Source organism: Homarus americanus, unplaced genomic scaffold, assembly GCF_018991925.1.
Source record: "Homarus americanus isolate GMGI-L3 unplaced genomic scaffold, GMGI_Hamer_2.0 scaffold7626, whole genome shotgun sequence".
Classification (NCBI taxonomy): Eukaryota; Metazoa; Arthropoda; class Malacostraca; order Decapoda; family Nephropidae; genus Homarus; species Homarus americanus.
In genome coordinates, this window is record NW_024718273.1 from 16,081,001 (window position 1) to 16,100,824 (window position 19,824).

Genomic DNA, 19,824 nt, shown 5'->3' on the forward strand with positions numbered 1-19,824 from the left:
GTGTTCAGAGATAAAGAGTGCTTTTATGATTTTGATATATTGAATTATCTCTATGGTCACTGGTCACACTGGCAAAAAATTCTGCTAAAAACAAAAATAACTCAACATTCACATTCATCAGCTGCTAAATTTGTCAGTCCAATTGATTTCTTTCTATTGAACAAATATTTTTCATGCCACATCTGCAATGCTCGGCCGTCCCATAATGACCACTGCCACACTAACACAGCAGATAAACTGGCATCAGAAGCAGATTATTTACCAGATCACAAAATAAAGATGTCAAATCATATACTGAATCACAACTGTACTTGAATATTTTGGCTTTAACATTTTTTTTTTAACATATAGAATATGATGTAATGTGATGTTTGTCTAATTAGTTCCCAAACTTGACAGATGCTTTTAAAAAATATGCATACAGCATCAAAACTAAAAATTGCAACCACTGTAAGAGGCTCATTTATACTGACAGGAACATGTTTAAATTACTCCATTTGATGTTAAATTTCAAAAATAATGTTTGGAGCATAATGATGCTGTTAAAACAAAAAAGTCTGCTTTCTGATTCCTGCTGCTGCCTAGAGACACGGCTAAGAGTGAGAGCCGTACTCACCACCTTCTTAGCCAGTCTTCTCGTGAGTCACTGAGTAAAAGAAGTTGCATATGGTCAAATGAATATTTATGGGCAAAAATTGTAATAATTTCTTTAAGGTGACCAAGATCTTCAGTAATAAAAAACTGAATAATATTACTCTTGAGTATTGTGACCTAGTTGTTTCTTGGCCAAGTAAATGCACAAAATGACCAGCATATAAAACAAGAAAACAATAATGAGACAAGTTATAGTCAGAGTCCACAGGAAAACAGTTTGAAGAAAGAAAGACTTGTTCCTTTCTCTCTAAAGCATCAAGTTCCAGTTATAACAAGTGCTCAAAAGTGCACTCATGGGTCACTGGCTGGACACATTCTATAAAAATGAAAGAAATACAGGAGGCAGAGACGGGACATGCTTCCTACCAGCACCAAGCACACACAATGAGTCACTCAAGCTTACAGAATTCAGACCATTCCCTTCCCCTCTGTCAGTTAGTCAACTTGAGTACTGCTAAACAGACTATCTGACAGAAGGCCTGAAAGAATTCTCCTCTCATGGGAGGATCATACATGAAAGATGTATGAATGTCTAACCATGACAAGACTAACAGAAAGGAAAGTTCCTCAAGAAGAGAGATCTACCCAAACCATGCAAGTAATACTTGTCCAACCACATAAGTCTAGGAACAAATACTGTACATGTAACCTGAAAGGTAACATAAAGGCATGGCAGAAAGAAAATATGGCATGAGATCTAATTATAGCAAAAACTACAAAATAAGACTGAATCTATGAAAACTTTTTAAAGGACCTTTCTTTGCTAAAACCAATTTCAAGATCCATCAACAAATTTATGATTAGGTCTGGAAAAATGGAGGTGGGAAATAAAGAACTGTACATAAACATGAAAAACTGAATGAAGATGAAGTCTTACAGATAAATAAGTCATCATAAATGAATAAAATGTGTATTATTCAGACACTGAGGTAGGTTTGCCTTCAAATCTGACTCAAAGTGAGTTTGGGATGAATGTAAATCATATATGTATTCCAGGAATTTTTTGATGGTACAGATACAATATACAGGGTATAATGTATTTCTCTTATGACGCCTATTGGACCTATTCTGCCTCAATTACTTGAAAAATACGGGTTAAAAAGATGAAACATTATTCCATCCAGTCTGGTTGGAAATGAAATACATGTACAGAAATAAGTTTGTCAGCTGATACTAACAGTAAGTCATAGTTATATGAAGAAACATCAAGTGCAGAAACTTATCCATTGGGAACAAACTAACTATCAGTTTAACAATTCAATCTATTAGTTGCAAAACATATTTCTCATTGTTGACCCTCAAATTTTACTCAGTTGATTGGGGGAGGCGTGAGGAAGAGAGATGATAGATTCTAGTTCAAAGACATGCGATTACACAACTGAGAGCCATCAGGAGTTTACATGGACAGTTGTAAGTTAGGTGAAATATGTCAAGACAGGCCCCAAGCAAACTTAACCATTAGTATTGGGGTCCAATAGGACTAGGCCCTAATGCTACTGATTAGGTTATATTGGAGATCTATTTGGAGGTAGGACTCTTAGAAATGGCACCAATCTGAACAGCCACTCCATGGAGATTTGGACATGCAAACTTGCAACATCATCGATGACCCACAAAAAGCTTAAGCATGTCCTTTTCACTGAGATTAAGTCATGTACCATTACACAACTTGTTATCCAATTTCTTGTCCAATGAAGCAAGCTTCAGTATCCATGCTTTCTGCCTGAAGTGGATACAAGTTGATGTTGGTACTTTTGTGCTTGAGTGACTCAGTGCTATTAGGAAGAATGTGATGTCATTGCCTTACCATATTTTCTTTTCTAATGAGTCAGTATGTCTAGCAAGTGAACCAGGAGGACAGAGGGGTCTGTCTTAAGCACTTGTCATAACTGTATCTTCTTGCAAAAAAAAAAAAAAAGGGGAAAACAAAGACAAGAAAAATTTTACATTTCTGACTGGTTTAAATTTACAATCGTTCATATCTAAGCTGTTAGACATGGATCAAGGAAGTCACAGACGGAATATTGATAAAACATTTAAAAATTGCCGCTATCAATTATCTTGAGACTTACATTGTACTGGTGGGTTCAGGCTTTCTTGGTGAAGTAGCCTCTGTTACCTCATTGAAGGACTTGTTGGTCATGTGTCGGGCCAGAAGCAACTGTGCAGTTCCCACCTTTAAAAACCCAGAAATTTTTAATAGAATTATTTAATTTAATAATATTCTTAATCTACATTACAAAAAGTATTTAAAAAATCTTGCACTGGTAACTTACACACTGTACACTAAGTAAAAAAAGTATCTTATAGGATGGGTCCGATGAATTTTAACTGAACAATCCAGTTGTCTCGCAGGGTTGGTAGGCATGATTGTGATACATTTCCTACCTACAGGTTGACAACCCTTTATCCGAAATTCCGAAAACCGAAAAGCTCTAAAAACCGAAAGTTTTTTGAGGGGCATTTTTTTTTTTTTTTTTTTAGACAGGGAATAGCCCACCCGGGCATAAATCACTGACTCACATCGCGGCTTGGTGGGCAAAAATGTAATAGTAATAATAATTATAATACTAATAATTATTCATAGTAAATTAAATTTTTAATTAAAATACTGTACACCAAAATAAAATAATACTGATAACAATAATAATAATAGTAATAATAAAATATAATAATAAAATCAATAATAATAATAATAACAATAATACTGTAATAAAATAATAATAATAATAATAATAATAATAATAATAATACTAATAATAAAGAAATACAAGAATGAAAAAAAAGATCAAAAGTGAGAAATGCGACATAGACCTATGAATTATTATTACATTACTGTATTATTATTATTATTATTATTATTATTATTATTATTATTATTATTATTATTATTATAATAATATTTTCACCCCTCCCAGGCCCCGATGTGGGTCAGTGATCTATGCCCGGGTGGGCTTATAGAAAAAAGAAAAAAAAAAAAAAAACCTAACCATTCTGAAAACCGAAAAATTCCGAAATCCGAAATGCCTCTGGCCCCAAGGATTTCGGATAAGGGAGTGTCAACCTGTATTATGGTAGGCCTAATTTAGTTATTTCATTCAAAATATAAAATTAGTTCATTGCAATATGATTGGTGAATAACAGTATGCCTCAAGGACCTTTATCAAAAACCTTCGTGCGTGGTGTCATTTTGTTTCGCACAAAAATGGTGAAGATAGTTTTTTACCAAGTGTACATGAAAACTTATTAATATGACTCATTAAATTAAAATGTAGCTAATACAATATGAAGATTTTGTTGTTAAAAATTCAATATTCATTATAAAATAATTTATTTTTTTCACACAGCACATTTGAGGAATCTTGCATGTTTTGTTGTGATATCAAAGGAAACTATTGTACTACAATATGCAAGGACTAGTACAGTAATTCATTTAATATAATAGCATAATTAGTCAAGCATTTATGTTAATATGAAGTACAGTACAATAAGCACCAAGGTTAACTACCTAACTTCAAACTGAAGTATCTATACACGTCAAACCAAAGAAGAAATTTCCACATTCTTGAGAACGATATCTAGGATGTGGTAATTATGATCATATCAAATGGAGATGAGGATTAAAGAAATATGATAACAGTACAGTATATAAAAATATAGCTGAATCTAAAGTTTTGTTTGTTCCAGATTATTTACTTGAAGATACTGTATGTGGGTTGTAAAGGTGGGTATGAGAATTTTTAAGAGTGTGGACTCCACTCCCAAACCTTAATCCAACTCCCATCAACACATTTGTTTTAGAGTGCAGTTGACAAGCAATACTTAGCCCTGTGTTCCATTAAACATGATGTTCATCAAATGGTTAAATTGTCTAATACCACTGCCATAAAAAGTAGGGAAATGTAATTCACCCCTGGACAGTGCAGCAGTTAGTGTTTTGCATTACATTTTCAATTCATTTGTATCATTAACTTGCTTTCAGATAATGACCAGTATACAGTATTGGTTCACTACTATTGCTTGGAACAGGGGTGAGGTGAAATGAGTCACTTTATACAAGTTAACAGATTCCTGCAGGCACCCCTCTCCAAATTCAGATTGGTCTTACTCCCCATTACTGTACCTGTACTAAAAAATCGAGAGTTTACTGTTCTTTCAACTTTCCATTGGTAATTTTATATGAGCAACATGACAGTAGGATGTCCCATCTGAAATCCAGATTTTATCCATCCAATATCTATTAATATCTAATGTAATAATTCAATTACCCTTATATTTTTAATACTATGACATAATGTGAACTCAAAAATTACAAGTATAAATATTTTTTACCCAATAAGATGGAACACTGAAAATACCACATACAGGTACAGTACTTGTTATACAACATCTGGACCTGAGTGAGAATGTCAGATATTCTTTGCAAAATGATTTGTGCATCTAGTTTGAAAATTTTACCCAGAAATCATGTAAGCCATGCACCTAGTGGGTGTTGCTATCTACTACTAATTCATGTGATTACAGTACAGTACAATACTGTACATCCTTCTCAACATTTCCATCCAAGATTTCAGTTTCCCTTTTTCCTGACTTCTCACACCACTGTCAACATGCCTTGTCATGTTTCTAAGTTATGAATAATTTTTCAGATACTGTATTCTTTTTACACATTTGTTTTTGTAATATAATTGTTCATTATACTGTACAATAAAAAAAATAATACTTTTTATGTACTAGTGACTGAATTAATAAAACTTGGTTTATTTATGGCTCATTGTCTCAATTTGCATTCATGTAAATCTCATATAATGGAATCTCAACTAATGCATTTTTGCTTAACAGCCAAGAATTTTTTTTTAAATTCAATAAATACATCAGTATCATTAAATAAAAAATATAAACAATAAAAGTGAAAGAAGTGATGAACATGACCACAGCAACCTTTATCTACATCCTCTCCAGCAATCAGCCATTGTTTTCATCAACAAGTCGAGCCTGACAAATCTTATGTTTTTTGTCTTAGTACAGTACAGTACTCTCTCCTGCAAGTGTTAAATGAAAAATTTAGTCCTATCATGTCTGGAAAAGGGCCTGCAAATCAGTGTTGGTAAAGCAGCCCAGGTGACCAAGAAAATACATACTGTACTGTATTATGGATGTGAAAATACCAATGATACAGAAGGCAAACATAGGTTGATCACTTGGCTTAGCTTTCTTTATCATTAAGGCAATACTGATAAAATTAACTGGTGATTGTTGATTAAATTTAGTTTTAGTCTATGTTGTTTACAGTACTGTAATGTTATTTATGTTAAACTCTTTGTTTTAACAAGTCATGGTGACATTTGCAGAGCTATTATTTAATGAACACTCCTCAGGAATATTTCTTGTCAATTACAAGAGGTCTGCCAGTATATTACATGTACTGTAACTTCAAAATATATACTGAAGATTCTACAGTGTAGAACCCTGTGGTTAAAATTGCAAATAATGTTCATATATTTTCAACATTAGAAAAGCCCATAAATATATCAATAATGACTTTAATGCCTGTACTGCTTTAAAAAATATAATGATGCTTTTAATAAAAGTATATATATATATATATATATATATATATATATATATATATATATATATATATATATATATATATATATATATATATATATATATATATATATATATATATATATATATATATATATACACACACAGTATATATGCAAGTAAATCACTGTAGGTGTGCATGATCTAGGTATATGCTGATAACCACAAGGAAACAAGAAAACACAAAGTTCCCAAGCGCTTTCGTGTAATTCATATCTTCAGGGGTAAGTACCAACATATTTTGCATTAAAAACCAAACAGAGAATTCAAATCATTATATAGAATCTTACCTTGTCCAAAGTTAAACTTTGTATTCTGGAAATGTGAACTCCAAGATCTCGGTGGATCCCTGAACACTCAATGCACACCATGACACCATAGTTGGTTGACAGCCAAGTTACATCTGCAACACACAAATATGGTCTTTATACCACAGATTTACCTGACATGGGTTTCTGAGGAGTCTTGCTACACTTCCAGCTCTCTCTACAACTGAGCCTCCTCAGAAATAACCTTGTGAACCAGCTGTTGCTGCCATAAATCCACATGTCAGTGTAACCCTAATGTCTATTAGAATTGATTTTGCCATCGATACTTATACTATTAGAGAATAAACGGAAAAAACTCTGCATCCTCTCCTTTGTGGAAAGAAAGGCAGACTCTCAATACTAACCTTAAATAAAGAACTTATTATTACCATAGACACTAACCATTAGTACCACCACAGTCACAACAGAGATTGTTGCCAGGTAAGCCTCGTACATATGAGATGATCCTCTGCTGTAATTCTCGGAAGCCAGAATCAGCAGGGGAAGGCCCAGGAGTATCATCACACAACGCTTTTTGTAAAGCACCTAAAATGAAGAAGGAAAAATATTTATAAAATTTCCAATTGTTTTTTCTAAGTCTCTTGTACAGTCTAACCACTTTGTTGTTTACCTCCTTGTTCCTCTACTGTTGGACCAGTTCTCCTAACACCTGCCAGTCCCCATACCCACAGTTCCCTACCTCACCACTTGCTGACAAGTACACCAAGTACAGTCTATCATCTTATCCACTACGTCTAGTTCTGAGCTGGGTATAACTGATGAAATCAACCTAAGAAGTACTAAGTTCATGAGTATAACATCACAGCCTAGACCACTAAAATTCCAAAATTATCTTTTGAATATTAATTCACATTGGCTGATGTTCCTCTAATACAGCACAATACTTGAAAATTAATATTCATTTATTCTACTATCTTCCACTGATGTCATTCATTCCATTCCCAGAATGGGCGGGGTGGGGCGGGATTGGGGGAGGATTGTGGTCAGTTTAAGTAAAATCTGGCTGAGCGGGGTCCGCCTTAATAAATATAAATATACTGTGCAGTACACGACGTATACAATATTTATATAGTATTAAATTTCTGAAAATTTACTTTGGCTAAAGTATATTTATTTTGTACTTAAAAAAAATACAAGAAATACTCATGTAACTCACCTTCTTTACTGTTGAGAAGGACAGACATCCACGCTGCAGCTTCCATTTCATCCTCCCCCATGAGGTGGTATGTTCGATTAACTATAAAAACACACATTTTGCATTAAATCAACATAGTAGCGATAATGAAATTACATAAGTATGCAGCTAAGTTCCAAGACACCAAAGAATATTTTTTTATTACTGTATGTGGAGCTCTTTTGTCTCCAGATAAATGGATGGATCATCTTGACTATGGTATTAAAACATAAAAATTGAATACTTACAAGATACAAGATCAAAACACTTGTGGTCATCCATGCTGGCTTTAACCTGGCACGTAAGCAATGGAACTGTGACTGGGGGCTTAGTTTCATCTGAGTGACGTATACAAAGAACACTGTCGCGTACTTCACACTTCCTCTTCTGCCATACTTTACGCATTTTGCCTATTAAAAAAAAAAGAGAACTTAATGAACCAATACAAAAATTAAAAAATCTCTAAACTTGAACTAATAACTATGGAGGCCCTGAAAGATCCATGTACAAATGGATATCTAATTATTTGATAATGTATTATAATAAACACATAAAAGCAAGACAAAATCATTCCACTAAACTCACGCCTATATCTAAACTTGGTTGTAAGATTTATAGACAATTACTATAATGTATCTGTATAATACAACAGAAAGAACCACCATGCAACCCGATAAAATAATGTAATAAAACCTCACAATACCAGAATATTGTTTATAACTGACACATTTGGAACTGCTCCAATTCATCTGCTTATAACAGAAAATCTCTACAATTTCCAGTACAGTATATCTAGATGGTAGTCTGTTATTATGAACAGTTGACATACTCCCATTGCTTGACTCTGTTAGTCTTGAACCTCTTTTGGTGTATAGTACAACAGCAGATTTTTAAATACTGTATTCAGATACATTCAAAACATTACTCTGGGTAGGTTAATAAGTTAACTAAATATATGTTTACGATAAGGTCACAGGTCACCAACATCACAGGTCACCAAGGGCAGGCTATGTCATCCAATTAGCAAACATGCCTTAATTTACTGTAAATTAATTGAAAATAAAGATCTGAAATGTCTGAGATCTACTAATTGGGTGTGCTACTGGGTGTCACATTCAAAGTATGATCAGTGACCTCACCTTACAATTAATGACCTGAAAATCAATTGAAATACCCTTATAAATGATTAAAATCCTGTGTTCAGTGTATGGTTGGAATCCATCCTCCGACAGAATATTGCATAGAATAAAAAATGTGATGGATGGACACACAGACACAAGGATGAACAAGGTAAACACTACCTGCTAGTATATGCATGGCACTTATTTATTTTGGTGACTTAATAATATTTTCAGATGAGTTACAGAAAAGAATACCACTTATCATCTTTCAAGCACAGGACATAATATAATGATCACTTGTAGAATCTTCTTTAAAAATAATTCATATAGCCATCAACACAACTCTGACTTTTTATGCTCATCAACAGCAGTCAATGCTGTTCGTGAACAATTTTACACACTGACTGGCATGCAGTACAGTACAGGTATATACATATTGTAGTTTGACGTATTTTGTGAAGCATTTACACATCATAATACTCTATGTGAAAAGAATTACTGTATTTGGTTATCATTTACAGGAAATTTACTTGAAAGACTTTTTAGGTGGTATCTAATAAATTTAAAAAATAACTGAATGTTATTATTTACAGAAAACTTGCAGATGAACCTCATCTAGTTGGAATTCATAAACATCATAAATGATCATCATCTGGTTACTCTTAAAATAAATACTGTATACATTTATAAGTGGAGCTAAACTCAAGTTCTCAATACCTTCAGACTTCTTATAGAGATAGCCACTCTTGGTTGTGCCATGGATCATGTTGCCTTGTGCTCGGTGAAGATGATACACAGGTGGTGCTACTCCACCCTGCAGGTATACACAATACACATAATTAAACCTACTGTCATGTGGAATATTCCAGTGGCAAGAGAGAACCTTCCAGTACAAGATGATTCTATAATAAACACTGTGACACACTTCAGCCCATTGACAGTACTGCTCTCCCTTTCAATAACCTTATAATGTGATATGATAATTCTTCTTATGAAGAATCCAACACTTACTTGATCCATCTATTTACTATATTAATTCCTCTCCTGCTTTTGTGTAGCGTGGCTCATGTGGTACAAAAGAATGGGGTGAAGTAATAAGAATAGTATGAGTGCTAAACAAGGGTATAAAAGAGACAAGAGAAGTAGGTAGGTATACATCTTACACTCTTCCTCATATCCTCAATTTTTACATACACAAAGTGAATCCTTATCTTTGACTCTAATTTATGCTTCATTACACTTTGTTATACATTACAGTATATACATTTCTACAGTTTTTATGTGCAGTACAATACTGTAGAGTACTTTAATTTCTATAATAATGTTCTTAACTCTTTATGGGTGGTTTTTCATAATCTCATTTGAAACATATACAGTACAGTATTCACTTCTCTTACATGTTTAATAATGAATTACTGTACATTGTTGTGAGCAATTAATACCATCTCATAAAACTGTAGGGTTACATATCACTTTAAAGGTATTTCAAATACCTTCAAAGTGACCTGTTTACACAAATTAAACTTGCTTTAAAGAAAAGATAATAAGACACACTACAGTATTGAACTAGAGGATCATACAGTATCTATTAAAAATTATAACTTACCTCTGGTCTTACTTCAGCGGAAAGAGAATTGCTTATCAGTTTTCTGGTGGCTAACAAATGACGTCGCTCTTCTTCCTGTCTGTGTCTCACATCACGCAGCTTCTCACTCAGCTCGCTGACATAAGATCCAAAGTGGGCCCATGTCTTCATGCCTTCCTCAAAGTACCTAGTTAAAATATATATATTAATTTATTTATTTAACAATTACTGTATATGTAAATCACCTTTTCTTACTTTTTGTAAACTGTGGCTAAAAAATTAACAGACAAAACTTATATAATCTGGCAACTATTACAAATACTGTAGAAATAAATCAAATCACTGTACATGTTAAGGGCATGTACTGTAAAGTACTGCACTGCAAACATCTTTGATTAACTGTGCAGCTGCTTAACACAACATGAGCATAAAAGATATGAAATTCACTGCTTGTTACTTGCCTATTGAAAAAGAAAACAAATATATTTTACTTAGTTCACAATTATTATATACAGTGTGTTAACCTAAAAGCAATTTTCATTAAAGATGTTTTGTATGTAACTAAAAAAAATATTATATAATACTTCTACCACATGCAAGTATACATACTACAGAATTTAATAATACATGTACAGTATCAGTATCATAATTGCAGATACAATTAAAAATAGCTTGTACAATAAATGTTTACATCTGAACTTACTTGCAATATGCATGATAATACTCCACAAGCTTTTGTAGAAATTCTACTCCCTTTTTAGTCTTGATTTCATTCACTTTTATCAAGTACTGGAAGAGAAACATGATATAACAGTACAGTACTGCATTATAAGTCACTGCATCAAGTACAGTATGTTTAAATTGTATTCGATATATAACATATGGTACAGTATTCATTAGTAGTAAGACACTATATACATTAGACATTATTCACTGTTGCACTAACATCGCACATCTGAAGCTGAAACATTTTACGCTCTTTGCTCATTTCTTCAGCAATCTCCGAAGCATTTACTTCTAATCTGAAGAACCCCGCTTCCTTGGCCTGTAAGAGTGCAAATTTTTCATACACTTATCATAATTCACAGTTTAACACAATAAGTGAGAATTATCTTCAAAAGAAGATAGAATTTAAAGTTTATCTAAAGTAATGGTACTGTTTTAGAAAATTGTATTACAATTAAAATACCTTAGAGGATGAGTGTGACAAAAGTATATTAAATGCAAATATAAGTGAGCCTCAACTATCACAACATAGCATGAAATTCTGCCATTTTTAGTATCACAGTATAATATAATGTTTTACTGAGGTATACAGGAGGATGAAATTTTCCAAATATAATATGGAAAATGATGTGTCTTTATGCTCTAGCAAATACTAATAAACTCAACATGCATTAGCTAATACATTAATGGGATCTTATTTCTAAACACATTTCAGATACATAATATTTACACTGCAGAGATGAAAAAATGTGAATCTAATACTGTACTGTATTCATTTATGACTTACTTGCTGTTTTACTTCCTTCTCAATCTTTGTAAATTTAGCATCATAAACTTTGGCAGCCTTCTCAAACGGCTGTTTAAGGTCACCCTTGACACCTTTCAGGTCACCCTTCAGCACACTGTCCAGTGGATGCAGTAAGTTGTTCCGTTGGTTTGTGATCTGCAAACAGAGCATATGTTACAGTACTTAGTAAATAAATAATTAACATAGTGTTTGTTACATGAATGGTGAAAAAAGTGAAAGTGGGTCCCATAGGCATGACTGCCAGTTAGGAACAGTGTGGGTACAGCACACTGTATACTAAGCCTTCGGTACACAAGGAGGCAGCATGGCCAGTACTGCTCCAGACCGCCTTCACTTCCCATTTATAGTTGAGTGAGCTGAGAACGCCCAGGAATCGAACACCGACCCCTGGAACAGGTTGCGAGAACTGTATCCATTTGGCTACCAGTCACCGCGCTCCTAACATGTATGGTAAGTCATTAAATAATGGTTTTCTGTTTAACTATACAAGTACAGTAATGGTTCAGTAAATTATACAGTGCTGTGTGTTTCCTATTTAAACACATGGAAATCAATGCTACATAAAGTACAGTTGAATACATTGGTATTAAACATAAAACAAAAAATATGGGAAATACCAGCTGTTGAAGTAGCTGTGAATGCTCCCGGATAACTACAGCAAACTTGTGGAAGGCTTCACTCAGTGCCTTGTCCTCTGGCCGTCCACCTGTGTCACCAAGCTTCCTCAGGGCATCACTCATGTCCACCTCAGACCCCACATAACCTGAAAATATGACAGAATGTTAATTTACAGAAGGTAACACATTCTGTACTGAGGAACAGGAAGGCAACATGTTCTGTACTAAGGAACAGGAAGGTAACATGTTCTATACTGAGGAACAGGAAGGTAACGTTCTATACTGAGGAACAGGAAGGTAACGTTCTGTAATGAGGAACAGGAAGGTAACATGTTCTGTACTGAGGAACAGGAAGGTAACATGTTCTGTACTGAGGAACAGGAAGGTAACATGTTCTGTACTGAGGAACAGGAAGGTAACATGTTCTGTACTGAGGAAGAGGAAGGTAACATGTTCTGTACTGAGGAACAGGAAGGTAACATGTTCTGTACTGAGGAACAGGAAGGTAACATGTTCTGTACTAAGGAACAGGAAGGTAACATGTTCTGTACTGAGGAACAGGAAGGTAACATGTTCTGTACTAAGGAACAGGAAGGTAACATGTTCTGTACTGAGAACAGGAAGGTAACATGTACTGAGGAACAGGAAGGTAACATGTTCTGTACTGAGGAACAGGAAGGTAACATGTTCTGTACTGAGGAACAGGAAGGTAACATGTTCTGTACTGAGGAACAGGAAGGTAACATGTTCTGTACTGAGGAACAGGAAGGTAACATGTTCTGTACTGAGGAACAGGAAGGTAACATGTTCTGTACTGAGGAACAGGAAGGTAACATGTTCTGTACTGAGGAACAGGAAGGTAACATGTTCTGTACTGAGGAACAGGAAGGTAACATGTTCTGTACTGAGGAACAGGAAGGTAACATGTTCTGTACTGAGGAACAGGAAGGTAACATGTTCTGTACTGAGGAACAGGAAGGTAACATGTTCTGTACTGAGGAACAGGAAGGTAACATGTTCTGTACTGAGGAACAGGAAGGTAACATGTTCTGTACTGAGGAACAGGAAGGTAACATGTTCTGTACTGAGGAACAGGAAGGTAACATGTTCTGTACTGAGGAACAGGAAGGTAACATGTTCTGTACTGAGGAACAGGAAGGTAACATGTTCTGTACTGAGGAACAGGAAGGTAACATGTTCTGTACTGAGGAACAGGAAGGTAACATGTTCTGTACTGAGGAACAGGAAGGTAACATGTTCTGTACTGAGGAACAGGAAGGTAACATGTTCTGTACTGAGGAACAGGAAGGTAACATGTTCTGTACTGAGGAACAGGAAGGTAACATGTTCTGTACTGAGGAACAGGAAGGTAACATGTTCTGTACTGAGGAAGAGGAAGGTAACATGTTCTGTACTGAGGAACAGGAAGGTAACATGTTCTGTACTGAGGAACAGGAAGGTAACATGTTCTGTACTGAGGAACAGGAAGGTTAACATGTTCTGTACTGAGGAAGAGGAAGGTAACATGTTCTGTATTGAGGAACAGGAAGGTAACATGTTCTGTACTGAGGAAGAGGAAGGTAACATGTTCTGTACTGAGGAACAGGAAGGTAACATGTTCTGTACTGAGGAACAGGAAGGTAACATGTTCTGTACTGAGGAACAGGAAGGTAACATGTTCTGTACTGAGGAACAGGAAGCGTCCCAGGAGTGGAAGGGCAAAGTGTATACAGTAAATGGGCTATGGATTATTTCCGCAACATAATCAAAGCAAAACCTAAAGCAAGATATATCTATCACTCAGTTCAAGAGGAAGCAGCTACTCCTGGACCCTCTCCTCTCACCATTTCTAGCACCTATACATGTTCACATTTCATCCCACAAAAGCTGCAAAATGACATCTATTTTTGAAAGTTGAATTATTTACACTAGCACAGCCTTACAAGTGATTCACACTTATTTTATAAGGAGCAGCAATTAAACACGTGGTTCACTTCTGGTCAAGTTTCCCACACACATGCTACAGCCAGATGTGTACAGCTCGTAATAAATGTTATATCCACCAACATCTGGTGGAGAGGTTGGTGATGATTCCGTGTCTCACCACCTCAGAGCGTCACTGTCAGCACTCTATGTGAAGCATTATGAAACTACAGATGATAGATATTGGTATATAGTTCAAGATAAGTATGAAATGTGTATTTATTTTGGCATAATTAATAAGATGTTCAATGACCAAATGTAGTAGGATTAGTATGCCATAGAGCTACGCATCCTAACCCTACCGGGACATCACGAGTTGCATGTAACATTTTGGAAGTCATCGGATCCATCCTGGCAGATACTTTTTTGAGATAGTGTACATCTGTACTGTATTACGTACATGCACAATCATCCGATAGGGTTATGATAACGAGGAGCAGATTACATGGCAGATTACCACGACAAGAGCATCAGGAAAAGTCGTATCTCTCCAAACATTACTTGGGCTAGCACCACGCCCAACATTTCTGCCCCCCAAAACTTGCCATGCTACAATTTGACACAAATATGAAAATGAATCCAGTGTCTCTATGATTGGAAACCGAATCTAACAAAGAGTGATGGCCAGCATAGTTATCCCTTGGACTTTGGTCATGGGGAGAAGGAAGAATTACACTTCATAAGTCAAGATTATCACAATGCAGTTACACATGACCAGCCTAGGAAATATGATTATGAAAACAATATGTTACATGTGTGATCAAAATGTTTTAAACAGTATTCGTAAATTGCTAAAAATAATTGGATACTTTTACTATATAGTACTCGAAATTCAATTTAGTGGTTGGTGAAATGGTACTCAAAGTTTGGGGACATGCATAGTTATTGAATTAGGACAATTCCTACCCTATGAATCTTGACCCAACATAAAGTGGGCAAGGCTTCGAAGCAATGGGAAAATGTGGGGGTAACACACATAAAATAAACAGTAAAACCAGTAAATATGCAGTAGTGACCAATTCACGGAAACTACTTTCAATTTATTTTTTGTTGTGTTTTTCACTGTTTCAGACGAATGTGACCTTCATTTACGGTGGAAACAATAGTACTGTACTGTGCAGTACCTTTGGAGATATGATCCCCCCTCCAATTACCAATAGTGTGAAGGTAAAAACATGCAAAAACGACTCTCAATTATCAGTATATTGTGCATGTATATCTTAAACTAACCAGAAGGACCTGACCTAACCTTATAATCTGGTACCCTCAGAGTGGGCAGAGCTTTGAAGCACAAGGAAAATATAGGGTTAATTAAATAAAACTAAAATATTCTCACACAATAAATTTAATAAAAAAATTACCCAATCAAACCAAATCTAACAACCTAAAATCCCCAAATCATAATTTTCATAACAAATTTGAAACGCAGTTAGGAATAATTCATTTATATTTAGAATATAATTTTTGTTATTTTTCTTAAAAAAATCTATAAATTTGACAACTACTAAATTCAAAACACTCCGGGAGGGGACTTACTTATTGTTGGGTGTATCTACAGATCCCCAAACCGTGGCCCCACTAAATCAAAGGAGCGTAAGAGCCTTAATAGACAACGCAGCGATGCAAGCGAGGTTAAGTCAAACCCAAAGGCGTTTTACCGCTATGTAAAGTCGAAATTAAAAACCCAAGTAGGAGTATCAGACCTGGGGCTTGAAGATGGTAGTTATGCAGATTCTGACCAGGATAAAGCTGAGGCATTAAACAGCTTCTTTTCCTCGGTGTTCACAAGAGAGGATGAGATTAACCTTCCTGCGTTTGAGGACAAATAGTTCGACACAGCACTGACCCACATTGTATTCACAGAAGAGGGTATTAGATATAAACTGTCAAAGCTAAAAGTCCATAAAAGTCCCGGCCCTGACCATGGTGCATCCCAGAGTGCTAAGAAAGTTGTGCAATGAGCTTGCTGAGCCCCTGAAGATACTGTTCTCTAAATGCCTGGATGAACAAAAGGTCCCCAGTGATTGGAAAGTGGCTTATGTGAGTCCTATCTTCAAGAAGGGCAATCGTCACTCCATGAACAACTATAGACCGGTGAGCCTGACCAGCAAAATATGTAAAGTACTTGAGAGTATTATCAGAGATGCCCCGATGGAACATCTACTACGAAGCAACCTTGTAAAGGATTGCCAACACGGTTTTATGCCGGGGCGCTCCTGCTTACGCAATTGCTCAAGGTATTGGATATTTGGACCCATATTCTGGAACTGGGTGGTAATATCGACAATATATACCTAGATTTTGCCAAGACTTTCGACAGTGTACTCCATGAAAGGCTGAAAATCAAACTGGAAGGGTACGGAATTCAGGGAAATGTCCTAGCATGGATAGAAGACTTTCTACATGACCGCAAGCAGTATGTGGTAATTAATAGCACGAAACCATCATCCGTACCTGTAACAAGTGGGGTACCGCAGGGCAGGGTATTGGGCCCACTTTTGTTTTGTTTGTGTCATAAATGACATGCCTGACGTTGTACACTCCTCCATACAAATGTTTGCCGATGACACTAAGTTATTTAGGGAAATCGAGAACCAAGCGGACTGTGAAGAGCTGCATAAGGATCTCTGTGGGCTCCAGGAATGGTCAAAGAAGTGGCTGCTGAGATTCAATGTCACGAAGTGTAAGAGGATGCACCTGGGGCGTACCAACGGTAAGGAGGCGTATCATATGTCCCAACGGGATGAAGAAACTGCACTATATGAGAATGAATGTGTGTATGTTGACAATGAGCTGAAGATTTTGGGCCATTGTGAAAAGAAGGTAAAGCAGGTAAAAAATTATTGGGTCTTATAAGAAGGTCGTTCAGATATCTAAACGGTCAGTCCCTCGTAACGATCTTCAAGAGTGAAGTGCTTCCCCATCTGGAGTAATGTCACCCCGTCTGGTCCCCGAGATATGCTAGGGACTGTCGATTGGTTGGAAATGGTCAAAGGAGGGCCACCAGACTGGTGCCTGCACTTCGGCACCTCAACTACCCTGAGAGATTGGAGCGCCTGAACTTGCCTAGCTTATACTACAGACAGGCAAGGGGGCGACCTAATTGAGGTGTATACCTAAGCATCTCAAGGGGCACTACTCAGTCGAGTGTCCTTACTTGGAGATGGTGGACGCTCACCCCACAAGGGGTCACAGCTCAAGATTGAAGAAGCCGCAAGTCCAAAAAACTGTGAGGGCAAACTTTTTCGGAGTGAGAGTTGTGAACTCTTGGAACAATCTGCCAAAAAGTGTTGTGACGGCACCGAGTGTAAGCTCTTTCAAGACCAGACTTGACCAACACTGGAGCAAGTTCAGGTACATTCAGGAGCCGGTGCATTAACAGAGAGCCAGTACATGACTAGTACTTGCTAACAGTGCATGACCGATCGCCCAAGCGGCTAACGAGTCGATCAGTGGTGAAGAGGACAAAAGTAAAGTAAAGTAAAAGTAAACCCTTTAAATAAGTAGCGTCCGTAGCAGGCTCAGTTCCGATCCGAATGGCCCACAAATTTTCTTTTAAAGGTACAATTATGAAATTAAGGCCCAGGAATGTACAGCAGTTAATAAGTCAGTGTACTGGTGAATGTCATGTCGAATCATAAAGTGTCAGTAAAGTTACAAATCGGTTCATGCACCATTAGATCTCTGATTACAATGTTCTAAACATCAATTAACAGGTTCAGGCCATAAATTAATTTCAGTAATAGTTATAAGATATAATTATAACACCTTCCTCACAATACCAACAAGGGCAAAGAAGTACAGTATATCTATGAGTAAACGGCAGTAAATTCAGTACAGTCCTGTATTGTAATCCACGAGGCAGAAAGAGCGACTCACTCACCTTGGCCTGTTGAATGCATCCCCTTCACCACCTTTTTCATCTTCATCAGCCCCTCGCGATCTCTGTCCAGCCCCTGATACAAAAGAAAAACACAAATTAGTAAAAAAAGAACAAGAGAGGTAAGCTGGAGAAAAAATGGATACATAAAATAAATAAAGTCAATAGGTTCCCTAATAGGTTGCGCCTACTACGTCACCATCTAAAGGTAATAACTGTTAAGACATAAAAGCAATAACACATTAAAATAGTTACATGTCAGAGCTATATAACACAAGGGTAATTAAGTTAATAGCAAAGGTTAATTACGTAACAGATGGAGAATGTGATAGCCTAATTACAGTATCCTTATAAGTCATCTCTAACATTGTCCTTCACCCGTCCGTGTGTGTGTATGTGTGTGTACTGACAAAAAGTTTAACATTCCCACCGTATTTACACAACACTTAGGTTTTGTACCAAAGTTAATAATGACGTGGGATGTAAGGACAAACGCCCAAAGAAGATGACACCAAAACCCTCCTAAAACACAAGCGTCTTGACACGGTGGGTAACGCTCACCGTTTTTATACAACACTTGTCGCTCCTCCCTGGGAAAGTGAACACCACTTTGTAAGAAATAACACGGTAGAGGAATCATCCCCAAAACACGCAACCTTTTCTTTGCTCTGAACATTTTCCCACACTCACTCATCACACACACTATACATAAAATAAAGTGTCGCAGCTGCATTACAACTTAAATATCAAGGGTTGTGATTTTACTGAACGGGGTGTAGATTTAAATGTACTACACGGTGTGTAGATTTAAGTGTACTACATGGTGTGTAGATTAAAGTGTACTACACTGTGTGTAGGTGTGAATGTACTACACGGTGTGTAGTGTGAGTGAAATATATTTCAACATTTACAAACAAACGTCTGGCAAATAAAGTAACGAATATACAAGCCTAAAATAAAAAAGCAAATAATATATTATAGTGTAATGGTATGTTGAAATATCATAACAGATCACATTTAGGAGATTTTATGTAAATAATGGAAGTCTATTTAAAAATGTACTTGCCTACATAATATACCCGTTTAATTCAAGAGTATGAAAAAAAAATTACATTTAAAATTTGAAGAAAAAAATTCCGACCATCTGGGCTCTAGTCTGATAACACAGTCTCTACATATACAGTAAATGTAAATGTCAAAAAAGCCACTTGGTCGGAATTTGTTTTCTAAATTACAAATGTTAAAATTAAATTTCATTATCTTATTTATTGCCAGGATGACAGAGGGTTACCCAATTTTGTTTAACATCGTACTGTAGATGTCCCACTAACATAATT

General features: G+C 36.0%; 1 protein-coding gene across 7 annotated transcripts in view; it reads right to left on the minus strand.

The window, feature by feature from the left end:
• Positions 1-18,591, minus strand: part of LOC121859458 (arf-GAP with SH3 domain, ANK repeat and PH domain-containing protein 1-like) — a 51,884-nt gene extending 33,293 nt beyond the window's left edge. For 6 of the 7 annotated variants that reach the window (XM_042356273.1, XM_042356278.1, XM_042356279.1 and 3 more), the window contains exons 1-13: positions 18,491-18,591; positions 12,625-12,770; positions 11,987-12,142; positions 11,420-11,518; positions 11,177-11,262; positions 10,495-10,660; positions 9,606-9,702; positions 8,016-8,177; positions 7,750-7,830; positions 6,975-7,118; positions 6,555-6,667; positions 2,727-2,830; positions 617-646 (exon numbers count right to left, since the gene is read on the minus strand). In XM_042356273.1, coding sequence (XP_042212207.1) covers positions 617-646; positions 2,727-2,830; positions 6,555-6,667; positions 6,975-7,118; positions 7,750-7,830; positions 8,016-8,177; positions 9,606-9,702; positions 10,495-10,660; positions 11,177-11,262; positions 11,420-11,518; positions 11,987-12,142; positions 12,625-12,770; positions 18,491-18,536 — 1,430 coding nt within the window. In that variant the 5' untranslated portion in view covers positions 18,537-18,591. The remainder of the gene's footprint in view (positions 1-616; positions 647-2,726; positions 2,831-6,554; positions 6,668-6,974; positions 7,119-7,749; positions 7,831-8,015; positions 8,178-9,605; positions 9,703-10,494; positions 10,661-11,176; positions 11,263-11,419; positions 11,519-11,986; positions 12,143-12,624; positions 12,771-18,490) is intronic. The other variant, XM_042356274.1, reaches the window with a different exon arrangement.
• Between the last annotated feature and the right edge of the window lie 1,233 nt (positions 18,592-19,824).